Below are 20,459 nucleotides of genomic sequence, written 5' to 3' on the forward strand. Positions count from 1 at the left end.
CCTGGCGGCACTGCCGGCTCTGCACAGGCCCAGTTTCTCTAATCAGATGAAGCAGCAGGATTATCTCTCTCCCTCCCTCCTAGGCTCCATTTTATTTCCTCTCCAGCCAAGGGGGGAGCCAGGAAGGGATGCCACATCTAGGCAGAGGGAACCCCATCTCCCAGTCTCCTGCCTTTGAAGCTCTCTAACAATCCCACCTCCTTCCCCTTATCATATGCTCACCTTAGTGTCAACAGCATCAGGCGGATCAAGGAAAGGAAATCTGAACTCTTTTGGCTTTTGTTCTCCTCAGATTTCTGAGCATCTATTTTTAAATACCCTCCAAGTAACTTGGACAGGGAAGCTGGATGTGCAATCTCTGAGTAGGGGGAAGGTAAGGACCACAGAAGTCATGTATTGCCCATTCTCTCGTCTCCCGTAAGGACACCGAGTCCTCCCTGTTTTGCCAGCAGGTCTTTGAGAGTAACAAAGCAGATGAGGGGAAGGGAGAGGAGCTGCACAGAGACAGACCCAGGCTTCTGTAAGTGCTGTGTTGGCAGCAGGGGGTTGATAGCTGGACTGAAAAGCCCAGGAAATGGTAGTTTCTCTTTTTCTAAAATGATGGGAGCTATGGCTCTGAGCTTTAATTGAATTTAATATATTTCTGCAGAAGGGTTTTTTTTGGTGCTGGTGTCTTTCACTTACATGTGTATGTGTTTGTCTTTTAGTAAGTGTTTCTAGAATATGCTTGTCACTGTTTCTCTGGGGGAGAAAAACCCCCATAATCTTGTTCATCTTATTCCTCTGCACATCTGCAAGTTTATCAAGATGCTGTTTGATTACCCTTTGTGTGTATGTCAGGGGTTTGATATTAAAAATAAGAGAAAAGAGTAAATTGTATTATTTTAAATTACTACCTTTCAGTACTAATCTGCCAGAGAATTGTTTACCTTGTTTTTTTATACCATGTGTACCACATGTTTTTTAAATTCCTAAGAAGTTAATATCCAACACTAGAGAAAACCTGAGGAATATTTCAGTGCTTTCTGCATGTCAGCTCTGTTTTACAGTCTTGCTTCCTAGATAAATGTTCAACTGCTGTTTAGAATGACAAAGAAAAATTTTCTTTTAAACCAAAACATGTCTCTTCCATTGTGAAAGATTTGATTTGGTTTGGCCTTTTATTGTCTCTAGAGGAAATGTTTTAAATCAGAATCCTTAGTAGAAGGGTGTTTTGTGCATATATTGTGGTTTACAACCTCCCATGATAAAAAGCAAGAATCTGGGCTGATGCACTTCTAGTTTTTAGGGCAAGATGTTTAAAAAAGGGAGGGGGAACAAGCAGTTATTTCTGTTTAGAGAACTCAAAACATAAAAGGTAACTGGAAAGACAGCCATGAGATAAATATATTTTGTAAGATGTCGATCTTGTGCGTAAATAAGATGGACCACACAGAGATCAAAATCTACCTCTCTTCCATTGACTCAAGCTTCAAAGTCATCATCTCATACAAAAATATCAGTGATTTCCTTGCACCAAGACATGGATTAAAGTTTGCAGGTAGTTGTTTGCATGTTTAAGGTCAAGCATATGTCTGAATGCTTGCAGGATGTAGATTGTAGTAAGATCCGAGTTCAAAGACCTCGGCATGGAGTCTCTGTGTATAAGAATTAGATTTAGGGAGGGTTTCATTTATGAGGGTGGGTTAGATGAGAACTTTTTGTTTTCATATTGTGACTCAGTAACTCTGTAAAACATTTCTCCAGTTATAGGGTTTTGTTGATTTTTACAATCCAGACCTTTTATCTTAACTGTACTCTAGAGAAAGCTGCAATTGCCATTTAATTGCTCTGACAGTTATCTAAGACTGCATAAACAAGAGCAGTAAACTGCATATGGCCTTGTGGTATCTGAGCTGGTTTATAATACCAAATATCATAAATTCCCATTAGATAACCATATCAAATCCATATTTTTCCTGCCATAGTGAACTATGCATATTCACTTTGCACTTGAAAAATCAAAGTGTCTGAGGGAGGGTAGAATAGGTGAAAGCTATTACTGATGATCATTATAGTTTTGAAGTTTAATTTTCTTTCTGTTAAGGGTAATAAGAAAGGGTAAATTGGAGGTAGCATTAAAACACTTCGGGAGCAGAGGAATTTGCTGTAACAGTGAGATAATGTTACATCTCAGTGCAGGTGAGTTACTTCTGAGCAGAACAGCAATAAAATCCTGTTTCTTCTTCAGCATCTCTTCTGGAGATTAAAGAGCCTGCATTGTCCATTGCTTTCCCTTGGAGTTAATGTTTTTAAATGAGGATGGAGTGTACTTCACTGGTCCCTTGTATTTGGATATTGCAAGCTGTTATCCAATTTGCAGGAGAATGAAGCCTGGGAATGATGCTTTTAAAGGCTAAGGACTAGACAGAGAGCTGTTAATTGAATTTTTTTGTATAAGTACTTTTTCCAGTTAATTAGGGGAAAATATATCTTCTTTTTGTTACTGTATGCCATAGTTTTACTGTTGCAAGTGACCCTCAAATCACTGGGCAATTCTCTTACTTCCTAAAGGAAACAAAGGTTTGTATCTTTGGCAGGTGTGTGTGATATTTCATTACTTGTAGCCCCAAACCATTCTGGCCCCAGAGCAACAGTACAGCAACAATCATAGGCCACAAATGATGTTACACTTTACTGTCTTTGTCAGCCATGAACTCTTTGGGGGTTTTTTTGGTGGTTTTGGTTTGTTTGTTTGTGTTTGGGGGTTGTTTGTTTGTCTTTGCCATTTCCCATAGCAATGAGCCACACCATAGGGCCCTTTGGTTAATTCTTGCACCCTCATTGCGCAGAAATAAGAGGTTTTTAACTGGTGTAAACTGTAAAGCTGTATTAGTGAAAAGGCTTCTCTCTGGGCTATTAAAATTCTGGAAGATCTGAATTATCCAAACTCTGAATAGTCTTGTTTGTTTTTTTCTTGGCGGGAGAGTGGGGGATGTTTCAGCGACGTGAGAGAAATCTTTTCTGTAGAAGCAAAATGAGGGGGAGAATGAAAATAAATGTTGGAGTACAGTGGTCAGGATTATCTGCATGAGGGATACAATGAGAAGGTAGAGAACTGAAAAATACTGCATGAACTATTCTGTGGTTAAGATAATTTGATGCAATATTTCTTATGGATGCCTTATAACTATTGAATTAATCTATAGCCATGCAGCTGTTAGTTCATATATGTCTTAAGAGCTGTCCCTTAAGGGGTGTCCTCTGATTCCTTAGTGGTTTGTGGGCAAGAAGGTGGTCTCTTCCATTTAGAGAAGCTGGTAAAGTTTTCAGAATAGAGTTGCACTCAGAGAAATTATCTGTAGCAACAGGAACCACAAAAAAAAAAAATCCCCTTGATGCTGCTTAGGTGTATATGCTCTGAGCATGGGAATTGGGTCAGGCCAGCTAAATGAAGTTGACATCAGCCAGGTCTTTGCTAGCTTGGTGTTGAGTGTGAGCATTAAGCATGTGAGCTATAGCCAAGCATCATTCTGCACAAAGAAAAGCATCGTAAGAAAGATCATCTTTAAACTGGCCTGGCCCTGTGTGCATCTTTAAAGGTCTATGTCTTCCAAAATTATGGCTTAACCCTTGTGCGCTGTGGATTTAATACAAAACGGAGAAAGGAGCAGGAGTATTTCTCTATCTGCAGAGTATTTGCTAATCAAGCTTTAGCAAGGGCACACCTGAGTGTGCAAATGAAGGTTAATGGGATTGAGCAGTTTTAAGACCTTCATTTGACTTGCAGAGCTGCACTGTGGTCAACAGTGCAGAAAACAGAACCCAGTTCATCAGAGCTGAGTTGGAAGATCCAATTTCCTTTTCAGCTCAAACTAGGCAAACCTGACATGGAAATTGGAGGGATGATGAATTCACAAAGCCACCCTGTTTCATTTGTTTTGGGGTGTTTTTTAGATTTGTAAAATTATTTGGTTCTCAATGGCCTCTAAACTGTGGAAGGGGTGGAGTGTTTTTGTTGAGAGGTGCTAATGGATTGGAAAACTCTTGGAGTCACTGCCTCCTTCATATGTATCCCCTTGCCTGCAGAATACAGGGATCACTTTTGTGATCCTTTCTAAAGTCATTCCTTTTTCAACTTGTTTCAGTAAAAGGTGCAGGTTCCACTAATCAATTAAAAAATGGTTTAGTATTGCAAAATGGCTGCACATTTCAGTTTCTCTTGAGGCTCAGGATGAGAAGCTACATGAAAACTTCTCATTGGCAAGGACAGATAAAAGCACAAAATTATGAAAACAATAAAAAAATATCATTGCATCACTCATTTTTGAAGGGACCTTAGGAACCCATCTATTCCAATCTCCTGCTCAAAGCAGAGACAACTGTGAGATCAGATCAGATTTCTTAGGGTTATGTCTGCTTGGGCCTTGAATATGGTCAAACCAATGTTTGAAAAGCAAAGAATTCCTGTAACAGGGACTTTATTTATTATAATCAGTATCTTGTTGCTAGCAGCTAACACCGGATGCTTAAAGAGTTATCCTCTAGCTGTCCTCGGGATCTTCCTCTATCCGAGTGATGACAGGAGCTGAATTGTCTTGCAGCTCTTGAGTTGTTTCAAATTTATACCTCAAAATTTTGTGTTCCTGACATTATTAAATGATAAATAAGGAAGTAGAGACTTCTGCAGCTCATTTTGTGATTGAGATTAACCAAAGAGAGGGGAAATTTGCTTCTTTACGTAGAGCAGGGTGTAAATGTTAGTTCTAGAGGAAGTTCTTCACATACTTGGATTTGACAAATATTTGCAAGCTTTAGTCTGCTGCTTTGGTCTGCTACTTTACTCTGTCTTGGTTTTTCTCTCCTCAAGGTCTCTGGTGGTAAATCAGCCTTGGATAGCATGGATTTTCCTCTAGCCAAGCTCCGATGTTTTTCTTCTTTCCTGAGAAGTCCTGATAGAGTAGAGAGATGCTCCCTTTCATCCCTTTCAGGCATTTTCTGAAAAATATAGATAATAGTTTCCCACATAGGACTGATCAGATCACAGAGGAATTGGTACAGTTGCTTTTTTGAGAGACAGACGTTGCACTTCGACATAATACCACTTTTTTAATGACAAAATACCAAATTTGAAATGAAAACTTCTTCTTCCTAGTTCCTCCCATGTTCTTTGTGTATACTTTTCAAAGCTAGCTCATACTACAATGGCAGCTTTTAGCAATGCTATGAAATACGATTAGATAGTCCTCTTTTTAGTCCTTTTCAATACTCACTTATCCCTTTGGATAGAGATTGCCAGTTCTTTTCCAGCTTAAGGATATACAAAAGACAGCTTGCAGTGTGAACTGACAGCTTAAATTTCTGAGAAAATCTCTTTTTCATGAGAAGTCCATCATAGTAAATAAAAGCTTGCAAATGAATGTGGCACTGTAGGACAATGTGGTCTGCAGTTGTGACAGCGTTGCTTATAAAGGTCTAATGAAGCTGCTTATAATAACACATTGCTATTTAATATACCATGCATATTATAGAGAGAGTATATACACACAACACCTAATTTGAGAAACTCTGGTAATACTGGGTGTGTGTATTTGAAATCCTTAAGATAACTCATCCTCACTTGATGCTTGAAAGCTGGAGGGGGGAGGGTGCTTCTAAGGCTTGATTAGTGTCTCTACTGGTAAAGTGAGCTTTCTGCATGTACAACAAGAATTTCCTGTAGAGGTGCTCTGTTTATTTCTTTCAAACCAAGTATTACAAAAGAAGGGCCAGAATACATTGTTTTCAATCTCTTATATTTAATATCTTTCATTCTGGGATTTGAGAACACTCTGCAATCATGAATTAAGCCTTTAAACACCTACATCAGGGGCTTCTGCATCTAATCCCTGAGTCACAGTGAGTAAACTGAGTCACAAAGGGAATGACTTGCTCAAGGTCATACAGTATGTCAGTGGGCACAGACAGAATTAGAAGGCAATTGTTTCCTCTTTCTAATTACTGAGCAATTGTTATTTATAATCTGGAAGTCAGTTTTCTGTGGGTCTACAATGTAAAAGTCAGTCTTTTCCCTGCCACCACTGAGAGCAGCTTCTGGAGTTAGAGAGATTGTTGTTTTGAATCTTTCTTTTCTCCAAGGTTTTGTGTATAGTTCACAAACACTCATTTAGATAAAGAATTGAAGGGGCTTTTGAGACCCTTTGTGTGGTGTTCAATCACAGGAAAAAACAAGGGAACAAGAAATGAAGGTAAATTACTGGGTCTCACTAGATGAGTTGTCAGATTTCTCTAGGTAGGAAAGAGATTCAACTATTACGTGTTCAAGAAGAATGAACCGTCTTTGATTGTTTTGATGGGGCATCTTTCAGTCTGAAATACTGTTTTCCTTTACTCTAATGGAGATGTTTTTGCTATTATTATTACTTTTGCTTATTTCCCCATTATTCCTTTTTGATGCCACTATAGGAACTGCCATCCTTCAATTAATGTTGATATGTGAACATGAAAAGCCACTGTACCTGAGGCTATATCCAGGCAGTATCTTTAAGGCAGATTTGAGCTAATAACTAGTTATAAAGCTTTTATCTCTGTTGGCACAACACTGGACCAAGTGAGTGAGCTTTTTGGAAAGGCTGGGCATGTTAGACAGAGGCTCAGCTCAGTGCTTTTGGCCACCGCCTTCCAGCCAGCACAGAGCACACACACTGACTGTCCATCCACTCATACAAACTCTGTGACAGAGCTTTAGGTGTCAGAGGTGTGTTCACTTGTCAGGGCAGAGTATTTCATTGCCCTCATGTTCAAAGGTAACTAACTACAGTGCTGAATCCTGTTGTTAAAGCCAGGGTATCCATAGGGCAGGGTGGCTTGGCTGAGTTTGTATCTTCCCTCTAACTGTTGCTGTGAAGCTTTCAAGCAAATAGCAAAAATGATTATTTGAACATTTTCTACTAAAACACATGAATTTACAAGTAAATGTTCTAATCTTGGAACTCCATGTTGGGTGGAGTTTGTTGGATGTGGAAACTGCTGGCCTCTTGTAAAGGTTGCATTAATATCCAACTGTATTCCCTTGCTCTGAGATTGGAAGCAGGCTGTAAATGAGCTGCTGGTTTTCTGCATGATTTCTAAGTTCAAGCTGCTTCACAGGCAGCTGTGATTCACACAGTTTTCAGGCTTGGGCCTCTGACAGGCAGAGGCTTGCTGAGCAAGCAATGGCCATGTGTTTTTGCAGAGTTCCAGATCAGTGGGTTTGCTTTGGAAGTGGTCTGCTCAGGACTGAGGAGTAGACACAGAAAGAGAGCTTTGAAGAGCACAAGTCTTTCTATACCAGACTGACCCTGTCCCCTCCAAGTTGGTACATGTGATGGAATACAATTTGATCCTCTGCTGTGAAGAGGAAAAGGTTCACTAGTGTCTGTCACTCTGAAATATATCCAAATGTTCATAGATCACTGCAAACATTTTCTGCATTAAAGATTAATTCCTAAAGAAATTGTGAAATGTTTTTCCCACAGGACTTCTGTACTGCCAGTGGATACCAGTAGCCAGCAATTCTTAGCAGCATAAACCTGGCAGCTGAATTAACAGTTTCATTTTGCTTAATTCTGATCTGCTTAAACCAGAAAGACAATTATATTAATATACCACTTCTGTAGGCACGCACTATTCACTGCAAGCATGATTCTAGGTCAGTGTTGCCTGCTGTCATAATATTTGATTTTTCTAAAGCCCCAGCTGCTGAAAACAGCTGATCACATGAGCACATCAGCATATTTCAGTTGTAATTAAAATGTTTTAAGTCGTCTGACTTATAACTGTACAATATCTCATATTTTAGCTCTGTTGGGTATATTGTAGGGTAATTGTATGCTGAGGCAGATCTATGTGCACACTGAGTGGGAGTAATGTTTTGCTTGTAAAATTCTTCTAAAAAAAGATCAAAATCCAAGAGATTTTTGAAATTGTTTCTGGGACAGATGATTAAATAATGGTGGTGAAGAGGATGCGTAGTTGCACAGTAATCATGTGGTGGTGTCAGGACTACATTCCAACACATGCTTCCCTTGTGATAGAGTGTGCCTCTGGTTTCCCAATGATTTATTTACAGCCCCATGTGAATTGTCCTTCCTGGGAATTCAGCTAAAGATCTCACGGAATTAGTCTCTTTGGGTTCATCTATATCAGGCTCCTCTCTCGTAGCACTCTCACTTTAGCCTTTCTCATTCTTAGAATTCAGAGTTCTCAGCTCTGCTTTCCTGGCTCAAGCTGTACCAGAGCTGTGGGCTGTCCCTGCTGGTTCTTAAAAGAGAATGTTCACCCTCTTGCATGGGTTTTCTTACACTGTTGGGGTAACTGTGGACACAAGGGCCCTGTCCTTCTGCACTGAGGTGAATATATTGGAAAATGTTGGAATCTTTTAATTTTCTGGTGTGGCAACTCATTTATTATCCCCTGGTGAGGTCACTGGTAACCAGGCTACCCATAGTCCCTTCAGCATTTGGGGGAGGAGGTCTCTGCTTCGCTCCTCAGAATGGAGATGGAAAAAGGGGACTCAGGAAAAAGGAGACTCTTTCCTTCTCATCTTGTTACCAATCAATGCAGAGAGATGTCTGTCCAGTGTGCCTTTGCAGTCCTGTGCACTGAGGGCCAGAACTCTTCTGCTCTCGTGTTTTCTAGCCTGTCAAATGTACTCCTCTTCCTCTTCCTACAGGGAATTATGGTCCCAGTGACATGAACCACTGTCACCGTTGCTTCTCATGGTGCAGAACTGAAAAACGATCCCATTCATTCCCATCAGTGTGCACTTATCTGTTGTGTCCATCTGATGGCTTTTGTAAGTGCCCAGACCAGTCTGTCCTGTGGATCTGTCTGATGCTTGAAAATATTTAAGATGACCCAAAATATTCACAAAAGGACATTAGCAGATTGAACTGAATAAGTCATAGTACATTTATAATGCTATTTCAAAATGGAAAGCCTACAGGAAGATGATGGATTAAAGGTTAAGTGATTGGGGTCTCAACCTAAGTCTTTATTAATCTAGTTGCACTGAAATAGTTGTACTGACAGAATTTAGAGAAAGTCTTTTATGTTCCGTGACAAGGGATACCTTTTACCCTATTGTAACTCCTCTATTTCTTCCTTTCACTTATAATTCACCAAAATAAAATAACAATTAAAAACAACAACAAAACTCCTAATCCCAGACACTTGAACCTCTAAGCTTTTTACCAAGGCTAATCCTGTTTTGCCAGTGCCTTTCAAGTGGTTTGACTCCCCCCACCCAATATAAATGTTAGTGATTACTGCTAATGAACTGTTTCTTTCAGTAGTAGTAGTTAGGGAGAGGCCATCAGAACTCATCATACTAGCATGTCAATCTTTTCCTGAGTGCAGAACAGATCTTTCTTATCTTGTGGAAATGACTGGTAATTCTCAGTGTGGGCAAGCAGGGACACATTTTTAGACATAACCTTGCTCTTATTTTTTTTTTTTTATTTTGGTGGTATAAGTCTCTTCAAAATTAGTACTGCTTTAAAAGAAATCAATGTCATATTAGATGATGTTCCTTTTTATGTCATTTTACCACTGTAAACATGTATCTTAGAAGTTCAGTCGTAGATTCCAATAAGGAAGACATATTGCTTGAACTCCAGGCCTGAAGAGAACACAGAGTAAATATTCTGTACTGCTTCTGGTACCTGAGGTAATTTGGCTGTTCAGGCAGAAATTTAGGTTTTCCTGTGTGTGTTGTCTTATGTCCCAGGCAGGTGTCAGCCGTGTTTATGACTACATGACAGCTGTCCCTTAGGTTGTAGTTAAAGTTCTGTCATTTTAACCATAAACTACTCTTGCCTTTTCAAATGTATAACCATGGTATTTGTAATAAGATTAAACAGAGTTAAGAACCTACATATAGCAGCCTTCTATTCAAGTAAATCTCCTAAGTTAATTAAAATCACACTACTCTCCTTGTATAAAACGTATATGTGTTTGTCTTGGAGTTTGGTGCTATTGCAGAAATTCTGTGTTTGCCTTATGAAGCTGATTATTGCACAGGTTACTGAGGCACGGTGGGGCCAGAATCATGCAAATAAAGGAGCAAATTCAGGGCAAGGACCCAAAATTTACAATTATCATCCAAAAATGCTGGTGTGGATCAAATTGCCAAATGTTTTTCCAAATTCCACATTTGCATATTATTGCTCTCACCTCTGAAACTGGCTCTGATCACCATTTTGCAGTCAGATGCTGGTTTTGAAAGCATAAAATGAATTGTTATGAGGAAATTTTTATTTTTTTTAATTGTGTGATCAGCAAAGTGAGAACAAGTGAAACAGCCTGCAGTCACTATTATAAGTGTAGTTGACTTATGGGTTGACCATCACAGTTATATAAAGCAAAAATAAACAGTGAAAGTCTTAGAGAAATAAGTCTCTGGCACTGCATGCATGTTTTTAGTAAATAGCATTAAATTTCTCTGACTCTTCCCAAATCCTGCAACTAACTTGTATTGTTTAATGTGTTAGGTGATTCGTACTGCCTCACTGTCTATTGTTGCTACTGTTAGCAGAGTACTAAACAGGGGTTTATAAAAAAGAGGGAAAATGACTCTTTACATGGGCAGATAGTGATAGGACAAGACGGAAAGACTTTAAACTAAGAGATGGGAGATTAAAATTGGATTTTAGGAAGAAATTCTTTATTGTGAGGGTGATGAAGCACTGGAACATGTTGCCCAGTGAAGTTATGGATGCCCTATCCCTAGAAGTGTTCAAGGCCAGGTTGGATGGAGCCCTGAGCAACCTGATCCAGTGAGTGGCATCTCTGCCATGGCAGGGAGTTGGAACTAGGTAATCTTTAAGGTCCCTTCCAAAGCAAACCATTCTGTGATGATTCTGTCAAAGAGCATAGTCGCTCTTGCCAAGCTGCAGTGTAGATTTTTTCTTGAATTCTCAAAATCAAGCATCCTAGAAGGATCCAGCAGCTGAGTTACTTTTATGGCTTTTTGTAGTTTCTCTCTTTGCTTGTTGGAGGAAATGCAAGCATGGCTGGATTTCTTTTGTTATTAACACATCATCCCATGTCAGTATCCCGTGTTACTATCCTCTTTATGAAATCTATTATCTGTTTTGTGGATGTCTCATTTGTCATATCACTATTTTGAAGCTTGCCAGTGCAGGGAAGAAAGCAATCACTAACGGATACGTAACACAGGAGCTAAATATGATCATACTAAAATACATGGGGTATTATTATTTTACATGAAATCTTGCTTTATATGTTGACATGCGTGGAACATAAAAATACTGAAGAATTTTACAATCATCATTAATTTACCAGTGTACGTCTTTCAGTTGATAACATACATTATATTTAATATTTTGAGACTAAATTTACTGGTGCATTAAATAGGTCACAACTTTAATCATAAGTCATAGCAAAATACACATTTGTTGCTTTAAAGTAGTTCAGTGGAATTAGTGAAAGCAGCCTAGATCCTCTCATAAGCTATCTGAAGCTAAGCCAAAAATAGTGGATGTTAATTCCATTTCTATCCTAATCCTTTCTCTGCTTGTCTAACAATTTTCTATATATTCACAGCAGAGTATCTGCCTCAAAGTTACTGCTTTCTTGTTTGTCTATTCAGGTGTGGATTTCCTTTGAACTTCAAAATTAGAATCTTTCAGACAAACTCAGAACCTACAATAGGTATTTTTGAATTAAATTCCTTTTCTATAAATTATATATTTACTTTTTAAGAAGCAAAGCTAAGCAAAGCAATCTTCTCTACCCAGCATGCACAGAGAAAGCTGGTTTGGGTCTCTAAGTACCCACTAAATCAGCTGTGTCTCTATCCGTGTTTCACATGCTAATCCATTTCTAATTAGCTGATTCACAGAATACAGTGGTGGTGTATGACTGTGACATTAGAGAGGTCCCGTGTTTTGGGGTTGGATTTTGTTGGTGGTGGTTTTTTTAAAAAAAGTTTGTCACACAATTCTGGGTGCCTGACCCATCCCCTTGCTGGTAGATGTGTCAGTATGACCATCCAGACACTTCTGCTTCCTTCCTGCTCCTTCTCCGCAGTCACCAGCTGGATGAGCCGCACAGGCCCACGAGGGACGTGCCGCACCTCGGTGTGTGGGCCCCTCCTGTGGGGGGGTGGACCTACACAGAAGAATTTCTGTGCACCCTGAGCAGCCAGTGCCAGCACTGCTCGTGTGAAACGTGGTTTGGGAAGTAGGGGATGAGATTACATTCCATTTCCAAAGACTTGGGAAGAAGGGCGCTGCACATACAGCTTTGCTGTGAGTTTGTGCCATGTGTGAGTTTGTGTTTCTCCAGAGGGGCACAGCCTTCTTTTCCCCCGCTGTGCTGACGTTAGTGATTGGTGCAGTTGGATTGATGAATTGATGTCATGAGAGCTAAGCCACTTGAAAAAAAAAAAAAAGTCATGGGGATCAGCAAGCTGGTGTTGTTTTGTGGCACACCTGCAGGCTCACTTGTGCTGCTGTGAAATGCTGAGGCAACATTTGGCTGCAGCAGAGGGGAGGAAAGGCCAGGGCTGCCACAGGTCTGTTGTGCAGCTGTCACTCTCCGTGCAGAGCTCCACGTGCACAAGTCCGGCTCAGGGCCCTGCCTCTGCCAGGTGGACACAATGTGCTGGTTGTGTAAGAGCTCCAGAGTGGGCCAAGGGAGCAGGGAATGGAGGGGGAAAGCAGTAGGTGGCCTATAAAAGGAGAAATGTTCAGGCTGTCTGGGAAAAGTAACTCCAGATTTCAACATGACAGGAAAGTGCATTATTCTCAAGAAGCTGTTTCATCTTGCTTCAATGGGGCTTTGTTTCCTTTTTTCCCCATCCTTAACTGTGTCATAAAGTCTCAGGTGAGAAGGTGAGATGTGGTTTTAGTTAATTGGTAATCATTCCTATTGTTCTCAAGGCCCAAATCATAGGATAATTGTTACAGTTGTGCTAGCCTGGAACACTGGTCTATCTGAGCAAGAATGTTTAAATGCTGATGGTAGTTGCTGGTTTTAATGTTATACATGTACACGTGTAATATATGTTGCATTGGCCCACATTTGGTCTTGATTTCACCTGCAGTGGGGCAAAAATAAATTTCTTCAGCGTTCTCTTGGAGATTTCATTGCCAGCATCACACTGAATGTTGTTTTCAGTAATGTCACTATATTTGGACTGTTTCATTTGTCTGAATCTGTTTTGTGTGAGGTGATGAATCGGTTTCAAATTGCATCACTTCTTTCAGTTACAGAGGTTTCTGCAGCAATGCTACACATAGAAAGTAGATAGAGGCCTTGGTCTTTGTGTATATTTACGTATTTGAACCTTGTAAACTTTGTGAGAGAACCCTTCAAAGTTCACAGAGCTGTTTATCATCTGTAAGAGGATATGTTTGAGCCTTCCCTTCACCTAAGTCTCAATATTTGTGGCTGAGGATTCCCACTAGTCAGTGTTGTTTCATCCCGGTGTGTGTGAGAGCCTTTGCAGGTGTTATCTGTTAAAGAGATTAAGTGTAAGGTTCTCACCTTGCAGACAGCTATGCTGTGGTGTTTAATCCTTTTGACTCCTCTGAACTCTGTGTGGCAGACTATCCCCATGTGTGTAAGTGGCTGCAGGACAGGTAACGTGCTGGAGGAGGTGAAGCATGTATGAAGGACAGGAAACTGCCTTTTTTCTGCATACAGTCCAAATTTGAGCAAGCCCTTTGCTAGACCATATTGCTGCCAATCACAAGTCCCTGCTACACAGCCAGCAGTTAGAAGCTTCCCAAGGAAGTGATTGCAAATATTATTATTTTTTAATGTTGTCATGCTCAATTTAATTTCATTATGGAAAACAGGCAACACAACTGGATTTCAGGTGACGGGAAAATTGCAACCTGTTAGCCTGCCAAAGTTACCAGTAAAACTGGAATTACAAGCACTGATAGCTGCCTGGATCAGCAGTAGAGCTCTTGGTTTGTGGATGGAACAAAAGGCATGCTCTTTATCAGTTGTGCTGGTTGGTAGATGACTCTTTGAGCCTGTAAATATCACATTAGAAGGATCACATATTAGAAGCTTCTCACTGAGAGGGTCAAATGTGAGCCCTTGCAGCCACCACGTTCTTGGTGTAATGAGTGAATTTTCCTGTTACATTTGCAGAATGCTTTTGTTCACCACGGGTATGTACCTTTTTTGTTCTGCACATTCATTTTTATTTTAGTGATACAGTGCACAGTTGTGCAGGTTTCTGTAGGAGACCTGCTTGGGAGGCAGAGTGTATAGAGAACATCTGGGGGAAAGTTGTCTTAACTGAGAAACTGTGGCTTCCACTATACATCTGCACGACAAAATATCCAGTAGTACTTGACCCCGAAGAAATGCAAAAATGCTCTAGATTTTCCTGTTCAACAGAATGAGTTCTTGTAGAAAAGAAATACACCTTTGTGTGTAGTTATAGATACATGAGCATATTAAAATATCCTAGTTATGCAAATATTGCAACACTTCTGTGACACCGAGGGAATGTGCACAGTCAATCAGTGGAAGATCTGATTGAATCAGCAAAAATAAATCACTAAATCTGGTTAGATTCAAAATCTTCAATCACAACTTTTCTTAGTTGTGGCAGTGCTAACGTGTTAACAATATATAGCTACATCCACCAGTAGAAACAAGAAGTGACTGTAAAAAGGACAGAAGAACCACAACACTTTGGTTAAAGATTTTCTTGTTTTGTTTTTACCCTGCTTTCAGTGCAGTGAGTGTGCACTTTCCACAGCCAGCATGAACTTGTGGATTCCCAAAGGTGATCAGCCCAAGCAGCCCAAAGCACGTACCCTTAACAGAGTCTGTGCTGAGGTGCAGACTCTCCTTGGGCCTTTATGGTTCCTAGAGGAGTTTCATCTCCTGCCTTTCACTGGATCCCTCTTTGCTGCCACCTCCTATGGTGCCAGCGGTCAGCACAAGCTAGAAAGCCCCCTGAGCTGTCACAGTCCAGCTGGGCATTAGTGCCCTGTGCTGCCCAGCACTATTTGTTCTGGGAACACTAGCACTGACTCCACACAGGCCTGGGAGAGCTCATTTCTTTGGGTTTCATGTCACATCTCCTGTGCCACAGGTAGCCAAACCAGTTTTGTCCATACCTACAGTTCACTTGTGTGGAGTCTGGGAAAACAGTTGACTAAAATAGTGATCTTCTTCTGAAATGAAATATGAAGAAGCTTGAGTATGAGGAAAAGGGAGAACCTGTTCAACTGTTAATGGCTTTGGTAATGTTTGAAAGCTCCAGCAATGGCTGGATAAGTTCTGAAATTATAATGTCGAGAGACTAAAAACTGAACATTTCTTTGTTTTGACAATCAGTTAACATTGTTGGCTTAATGAGCACTGTGGCAAAGAGTTATCTTGTTTGAAAATACATCTGTCTTTGCTTAAGTTACATGACATCTCTGCATTCCCAAAAACAGCTCCAGTGAATTCAGGAGAGATGATAGTTGGTAATGTTGGGATTGTTTTTGTTAAAAGGTAGAAACCAAGAAAATTTTTTCCCTTTGTGTTTTGTGAAATGGAAAAAAAAACAACCAAAAAAAACCCCCCAAACAAAAAACCCTCACCAGAATTTCAATAAAACCTGAATCTAATTTAGGGAAAAACCCTTTGTGGAAACTGACTGGCCTGAGTACACGTAGACTAGAATACCGTGCTTTTTCAAAGGTATTTGTGAACTGTGAATAGCAAGAAGCCCAGGCAGAAGGCAATAGAGATTATAGTTTCTGGTACATTTATTTCCTTCTTAAATTGCTTCTTTTTCTTCTCCACCATTTTCTGCAGATCTCTCTTTTTTGCCATGTCAGCTGACAGCCACCAGCTCCACACTCACTCCTACCAGGACTCGCTAAGTTCTACTTGTCACAGACTCTTGAATGTCAACAGTCACCCCCTGTCCAAGAGCTCCTCAAATCTGACCTGTGTTGGGCAATCAAGTCTAGAGGAAAGGCTAAACTACAAACAGGAGCTGAAGAAAAGCTACAGTAGCACCATCTGCCATACCCTGGAAAACAAGAGCGATGCAAGGAGTGTGCAGAGTCCAGGATGGTCCTCCTCACAGCCTGGGAGGATGGGACTTGCATCAGAGGTCCAAATCATAAGTGACCAGTCAGCAAATGACCGTTCAGAGAGCAGAACTAAGACTACAAACCATTTCCTTATCACTGAACAGCCTTCAGCATCCTGGGAAGTGGGGGATGCTAAGATATGTGTAAAGAGCAGCACCGCTGGGAATGTTTCTTCAGCCTGTGCTGCTCACCAGCAAAGCATGTGTGAAATGCAAGAATCAAGAACTGCCCTTCAGAGAAGCCACTCAGACCTAACCTGCAGCTGCAAACAGCAGACTTATGTCACTCACATAGAAACCAGTGCCACCCACTCCAGCCTGAGCTCTTCTAGCTGCAGACATGGCCCACCAGGGGCTAGGATGTCCTTCCCAACACAGAGGTTTGGATCAGAAACAAATGAAAACACATCTCACTATCAAAACCTTGTGACTCATCTTCCAGTCCTGCCTAGAGACCAACAAGTACCCACAAACACCTTTGACAGTGGCACTATTCCGCGTAACACTACTGTTTACACAGATCCTGGAACGTTTCACGCTGCTGTTCTAGGACACCACATGCCTGGAAATGGTTTTCCAAACAGGACAATGTTCAATCAAGCCACTGGGATTATCCATGGTGGTCTGACTTATGGTAATATTCCAAACTCTGCATACTCCCCCATGGTGATGGCAGTTCATAACAACTCTGCAGGGCCCTGCAGTATAAGGCAGGATGCCTTGAAGGCAGATGCCACCATCCCTGCCTACTGCCACTCCTTGCCCATCCCATCCATACAACTCGTTCCACGGTTGGTGTGCTCCGTAAGTGAGACAGGAAGAGAGCCAGCAGCACCTGGCTATTTTCATTCCTTTTCTGCTTCAGACATTCTGACCTATCCTAAGCTGGTGTCTTCAGTAAGTGAATCGGGCCTGGATGCCAAGAGAGTCCTGAAGTGCTGTAATGTTCCTGGAGAACAACTGCAGCACGCTCAGCACTGTGCTCATCAGGAGAGAGCTCCTCCAGAAACCAAGGCTGCCTGCGTTGCCCTCAGCAGCCAGCAAGGTGCAGACATGGTAGTGACAACTAAGGATATGTGGACTATGACCTCTATGAATGATTTAACCAGAGGACTGAAACCACCTCTTGAGCGTAGAGATGCCGAGGTACAAACTCTTCCGACCATGGAATGCAAATCTGTGGCTACAAGCCCAGCAGCTGCAGCAGAAGGTCACCCACATGTGTTCCCAGAGGTGAACCTGGAGCAAGACTTGGAGGCCCCCAAAACTCCAGTACGTGAAGTGAGGTGGGACGATGAAGGAATGACATGGGAAGTGTATGGGGCATCTGTGGATCCAGAAGTTCTCGGGGTAGCCATTCAAAAACATCTGGAGTTTCAAATAGAACAATTCCAGACAGAGCCTGCTGAGGTGGCTGAGAAAAGTAACGAGGAGCCACCTCCTGAAAAACCAGCAAAAAAAAGGCCTTTCAGGACAGTGATGCATTCCCTGAGATATCCGAGCTGTTGTGCTCGTTCCAGTACTGCAGTGGAGTGAGCACAGCTGTAGGATGCAGGATAGCTGTGCTGCTTTTAAATTGTAAATAAATGCCGACTCTTAACCGATGACACAGTCCACATCAGGATAAGTGGGAGAAGTTCAGTGATCATTGAATATACATCAAAGCAAGGAAAAACCTGTGGTTGGGCCATATAACAGAGAATATAAGCTGGTATCTACATCCTGTCATCCGAATGCTCTTGACTGTATGTAATGTAGCACTGTTTTCTTCTGTGTTATTTTAAACTGTATTGTAAGGAATGAAACTTCTTTTCTAAATGACGCATCTTTTTAAAATAATGATGATTTTTTCTGTATTTTAATAATTTAGGGCTAGAAAACAAAGTTAGAAAATTATGCTTTCATCAAAGTTCTTAGCTTTCAATCCTACTCCCTTAAATCGTTTTGGGAGCTTTTGCTGTTAATTTATAAAAATGCTGACTGTAAGCCCACTTTAACTGTAGAATGACAAACTAGTGTAATGCTCTATGACAAAGAATTGTAACTTTTTCTACGTAACTGTGAAGTAACTTCAGTATTACTAGTCTGAACTCTTCCCTCTGTGAGCTCACGTACATTGGATGCCCCTCCAACTTTCCAATTAGTTTGTAGTTATGATGAATTACACTATAAATATCCAGAACTGATGTTTACCAAGCGATTGACACAAATGTACAGTATACCAAAGATGACTCATGTAATGTGAATTACTTACTGAATGCTTGTTTTAGAGACATAAAACAGAAGGTGTTCAGATTAGTCTGTCACACATCATACCCTACAACTCGTAAGCAGTTTTGTTTTGCTTATATTAAAAGTAATTTCCAGTGAGTTCTTTTTATGTGCATCTATCCTGATCAGTGGTTGTTTGGCTGTTGCATAAGCCACAGGGGACAGTTTGCATGTAACCTTTGCTCGTCTTGTGTTTCTTCTCTGGTCTGACATCAAGCGCCTGCTGAAAGTCAGACCTTGTGTCTTCCCCAAAGTACAGCTCTAAGATTATTTGTTCCGAGTGCCTTGGTCATTTGGGCAGCTTAAAGATTTATTTTCTCCTAAAAGCAACTTTGCAAACCATTTCTCAGTGAGAAACCTTTTATGATAGTGTAATGCAGCCATGGTGCAGGGCCTGCTTGAAGTGAAAGGTTTGTCAAGGAAGCTGAGAATACCATTCCCAGTGTCATACGTGGCCTTTGGTCAATGAGCTGTGATGCATTAATTTAATAATATAGAGTGGCTGAAGATCAAATTTTCACTCCTGGACAAAGTGGAATTAAGCAGAGCTGGCTGCTGTGAAATTTGCTTTGAGTTCAGGAGGCTTCATTCAGGCCCTGGGACTTTGCCTCAATGAAGTCTGAGCTCAAAATGAGTTTTATACAAACCAAGTCTGAAACCGCTGGAATATGATGCCTTACTCAGGATGCTTCTATAGCTCTGAGCATCCAAGTTTTGATAATGATCCTGGATGTTAAAATTCCTTTTCTTTAAGCTTTAATAGAAGTAAAGAAGTAATGAGTAGCTAAATAAAATCACTCTGCTGTTATTTAGAGTTTAGCTAAACAGTTTCCATATGAACTTATTTTATGGCCCAGAGTATCAAACGCTGATTTCTCCCTTTCTTCAAATATTACACTTTGAGAATTTCAAGCACTATGGTGGTCTAAAAGCTTGTGTTGTCTATTAGCTTGTCGTTGGGTGTGCAGGAGAATTAAAGATTTGAAGAGTCAAACTAAACCTTTAAAATAGCAAGTGTACCTTGTTCCCATGGCCATCATAATCCATACTTTTAAGCTATTTGACGTGTGGAATAACCTGTATTCTCTTTCCCACCCCTGCCAATCCAAGAACCCCTCTAAAATAAAGCCCCCCTGCTCTAGGAAGGTGATAAAATAGGACCAGTATCAAACTTGTCAGAAAGAGATAGTTTGCAGAAGGGATTGGAACAACATGGCCAAGTCCCTGGAATCCTTTGGCTGTTGTACTATAAAAACTGGAACAACTCTTGGATTTCATACGGCTCTGGTGGCGATTATTTGGGGTTTGTGCATTGCTGCCACAGTCCTAAATACTGATTATCATTCCTGGATGAGAAAAATAACAAGTAAGGAGAGAGGATACCAATGATTTGCAAGTCCAGAAAAACAGATGCTCACTTACTACAGTGTTTAGGATGATAATTGGAGTTGTTGTTGTTTATAAAAATAGTGTTTATGTTTGAGGATTTCCTATGCTTTTGCAAAGGTTTAAAGTACAACGTATATTAATGGAGATTTAAGGAAAAAAATACCAACTGAAACACTAATCTGAATATCAGCTGCATGGATAAAATAAGTCTTTTCTCTTGTATGATAGATGCCTCAAAAAAAAAGGCAATTTGGATTCACTTTGCATTTGGGTTCAATTTTAAAAAAAAATTAAATGCAGCCACATTGTGTATTAAGTATTCTCTGTTTAAGTGTTACTCTTATAAATGTGAGAACTCTGATTCTGTTTTTTAATGTTTTCTAACTTAGGAAAATCCAAATCCATTACATTCTATTTTCAAATATGAATAAAGTAGCAGAAAAGCTCATACTGGATTTATAACTGAGTGGGTCAATGCTGAACACAGATGCTTATCAAGCCAAGGTGAAATCAGGGCGTATTATTTTCTTGAGCCCATTTGAAAACCAGTTTGCACTGCATCATGTTGCCTCTGCTCCCCAGCCTGAATGCTGAGGAACCAGTTACATCTGAGGAAATTGGGACTGCCTTTCCCTGGAATCCTCAGTGAGGGCTGCACTGACACACTGGGTGCTCTAACCATTTTGCCTCAGTG

At 40.6% G+C, this 20,459-nt stretch overlaps 1 protein-coding gene across 2 annotated transcripts in view; it reads left to right on the plus strand.

Annotated features, from left to right (window-relative positions):
* Window positions 1-20,227, plus strand: part of GPRIN2 (G protein regulated inducer of neurite outgrowth 2) — a 31,162-nt gene extending 10,935 nt beyond the window's left edge. Inside the window, exons 1-2 of one of the 2 annotated variants that reach the window (XM_017806855.1) lie at window positions 12,764-12,878; window positions 15,823-20,227. In XM_017806855.1, the coding sequence (XP_017662344.1) occupies window positions 15,839-17,641 (1,803 nt within the window). In that variant the 5' untranslated portion in view covers window positions 12,764-12,878; window positions 15,823-15,838 and the 3' untranslated portion in view covers window positions 17,642-20,227. Of the gene's footprint in view, window positions 1-12,763; window positions 12,879-15,822 lie in introns of those variants that run through there. The other variant, XM_017806854.1, reaches the window with a different exon arrangement.
* Window positions 20,228-20,459: the final 232 nt, after the last annotated feature.

This window comes from Lepidothrix coronata, unplaced genomic scaffold (assembly GCF_001604755.1).
Source record: "Lepidothrix coronata isolate B3197 unplaced genomic scaffold, Lepidothrix_coronata-1.0 Scaffold17, whole genome shotgun sequence".
Classification (NCBI taxonomy): Eukaryota; Metazoa; Chordata; class Aves; order Passeriformes; family Pipridae; genus Lepidothrix; species Lepidothrix coronata.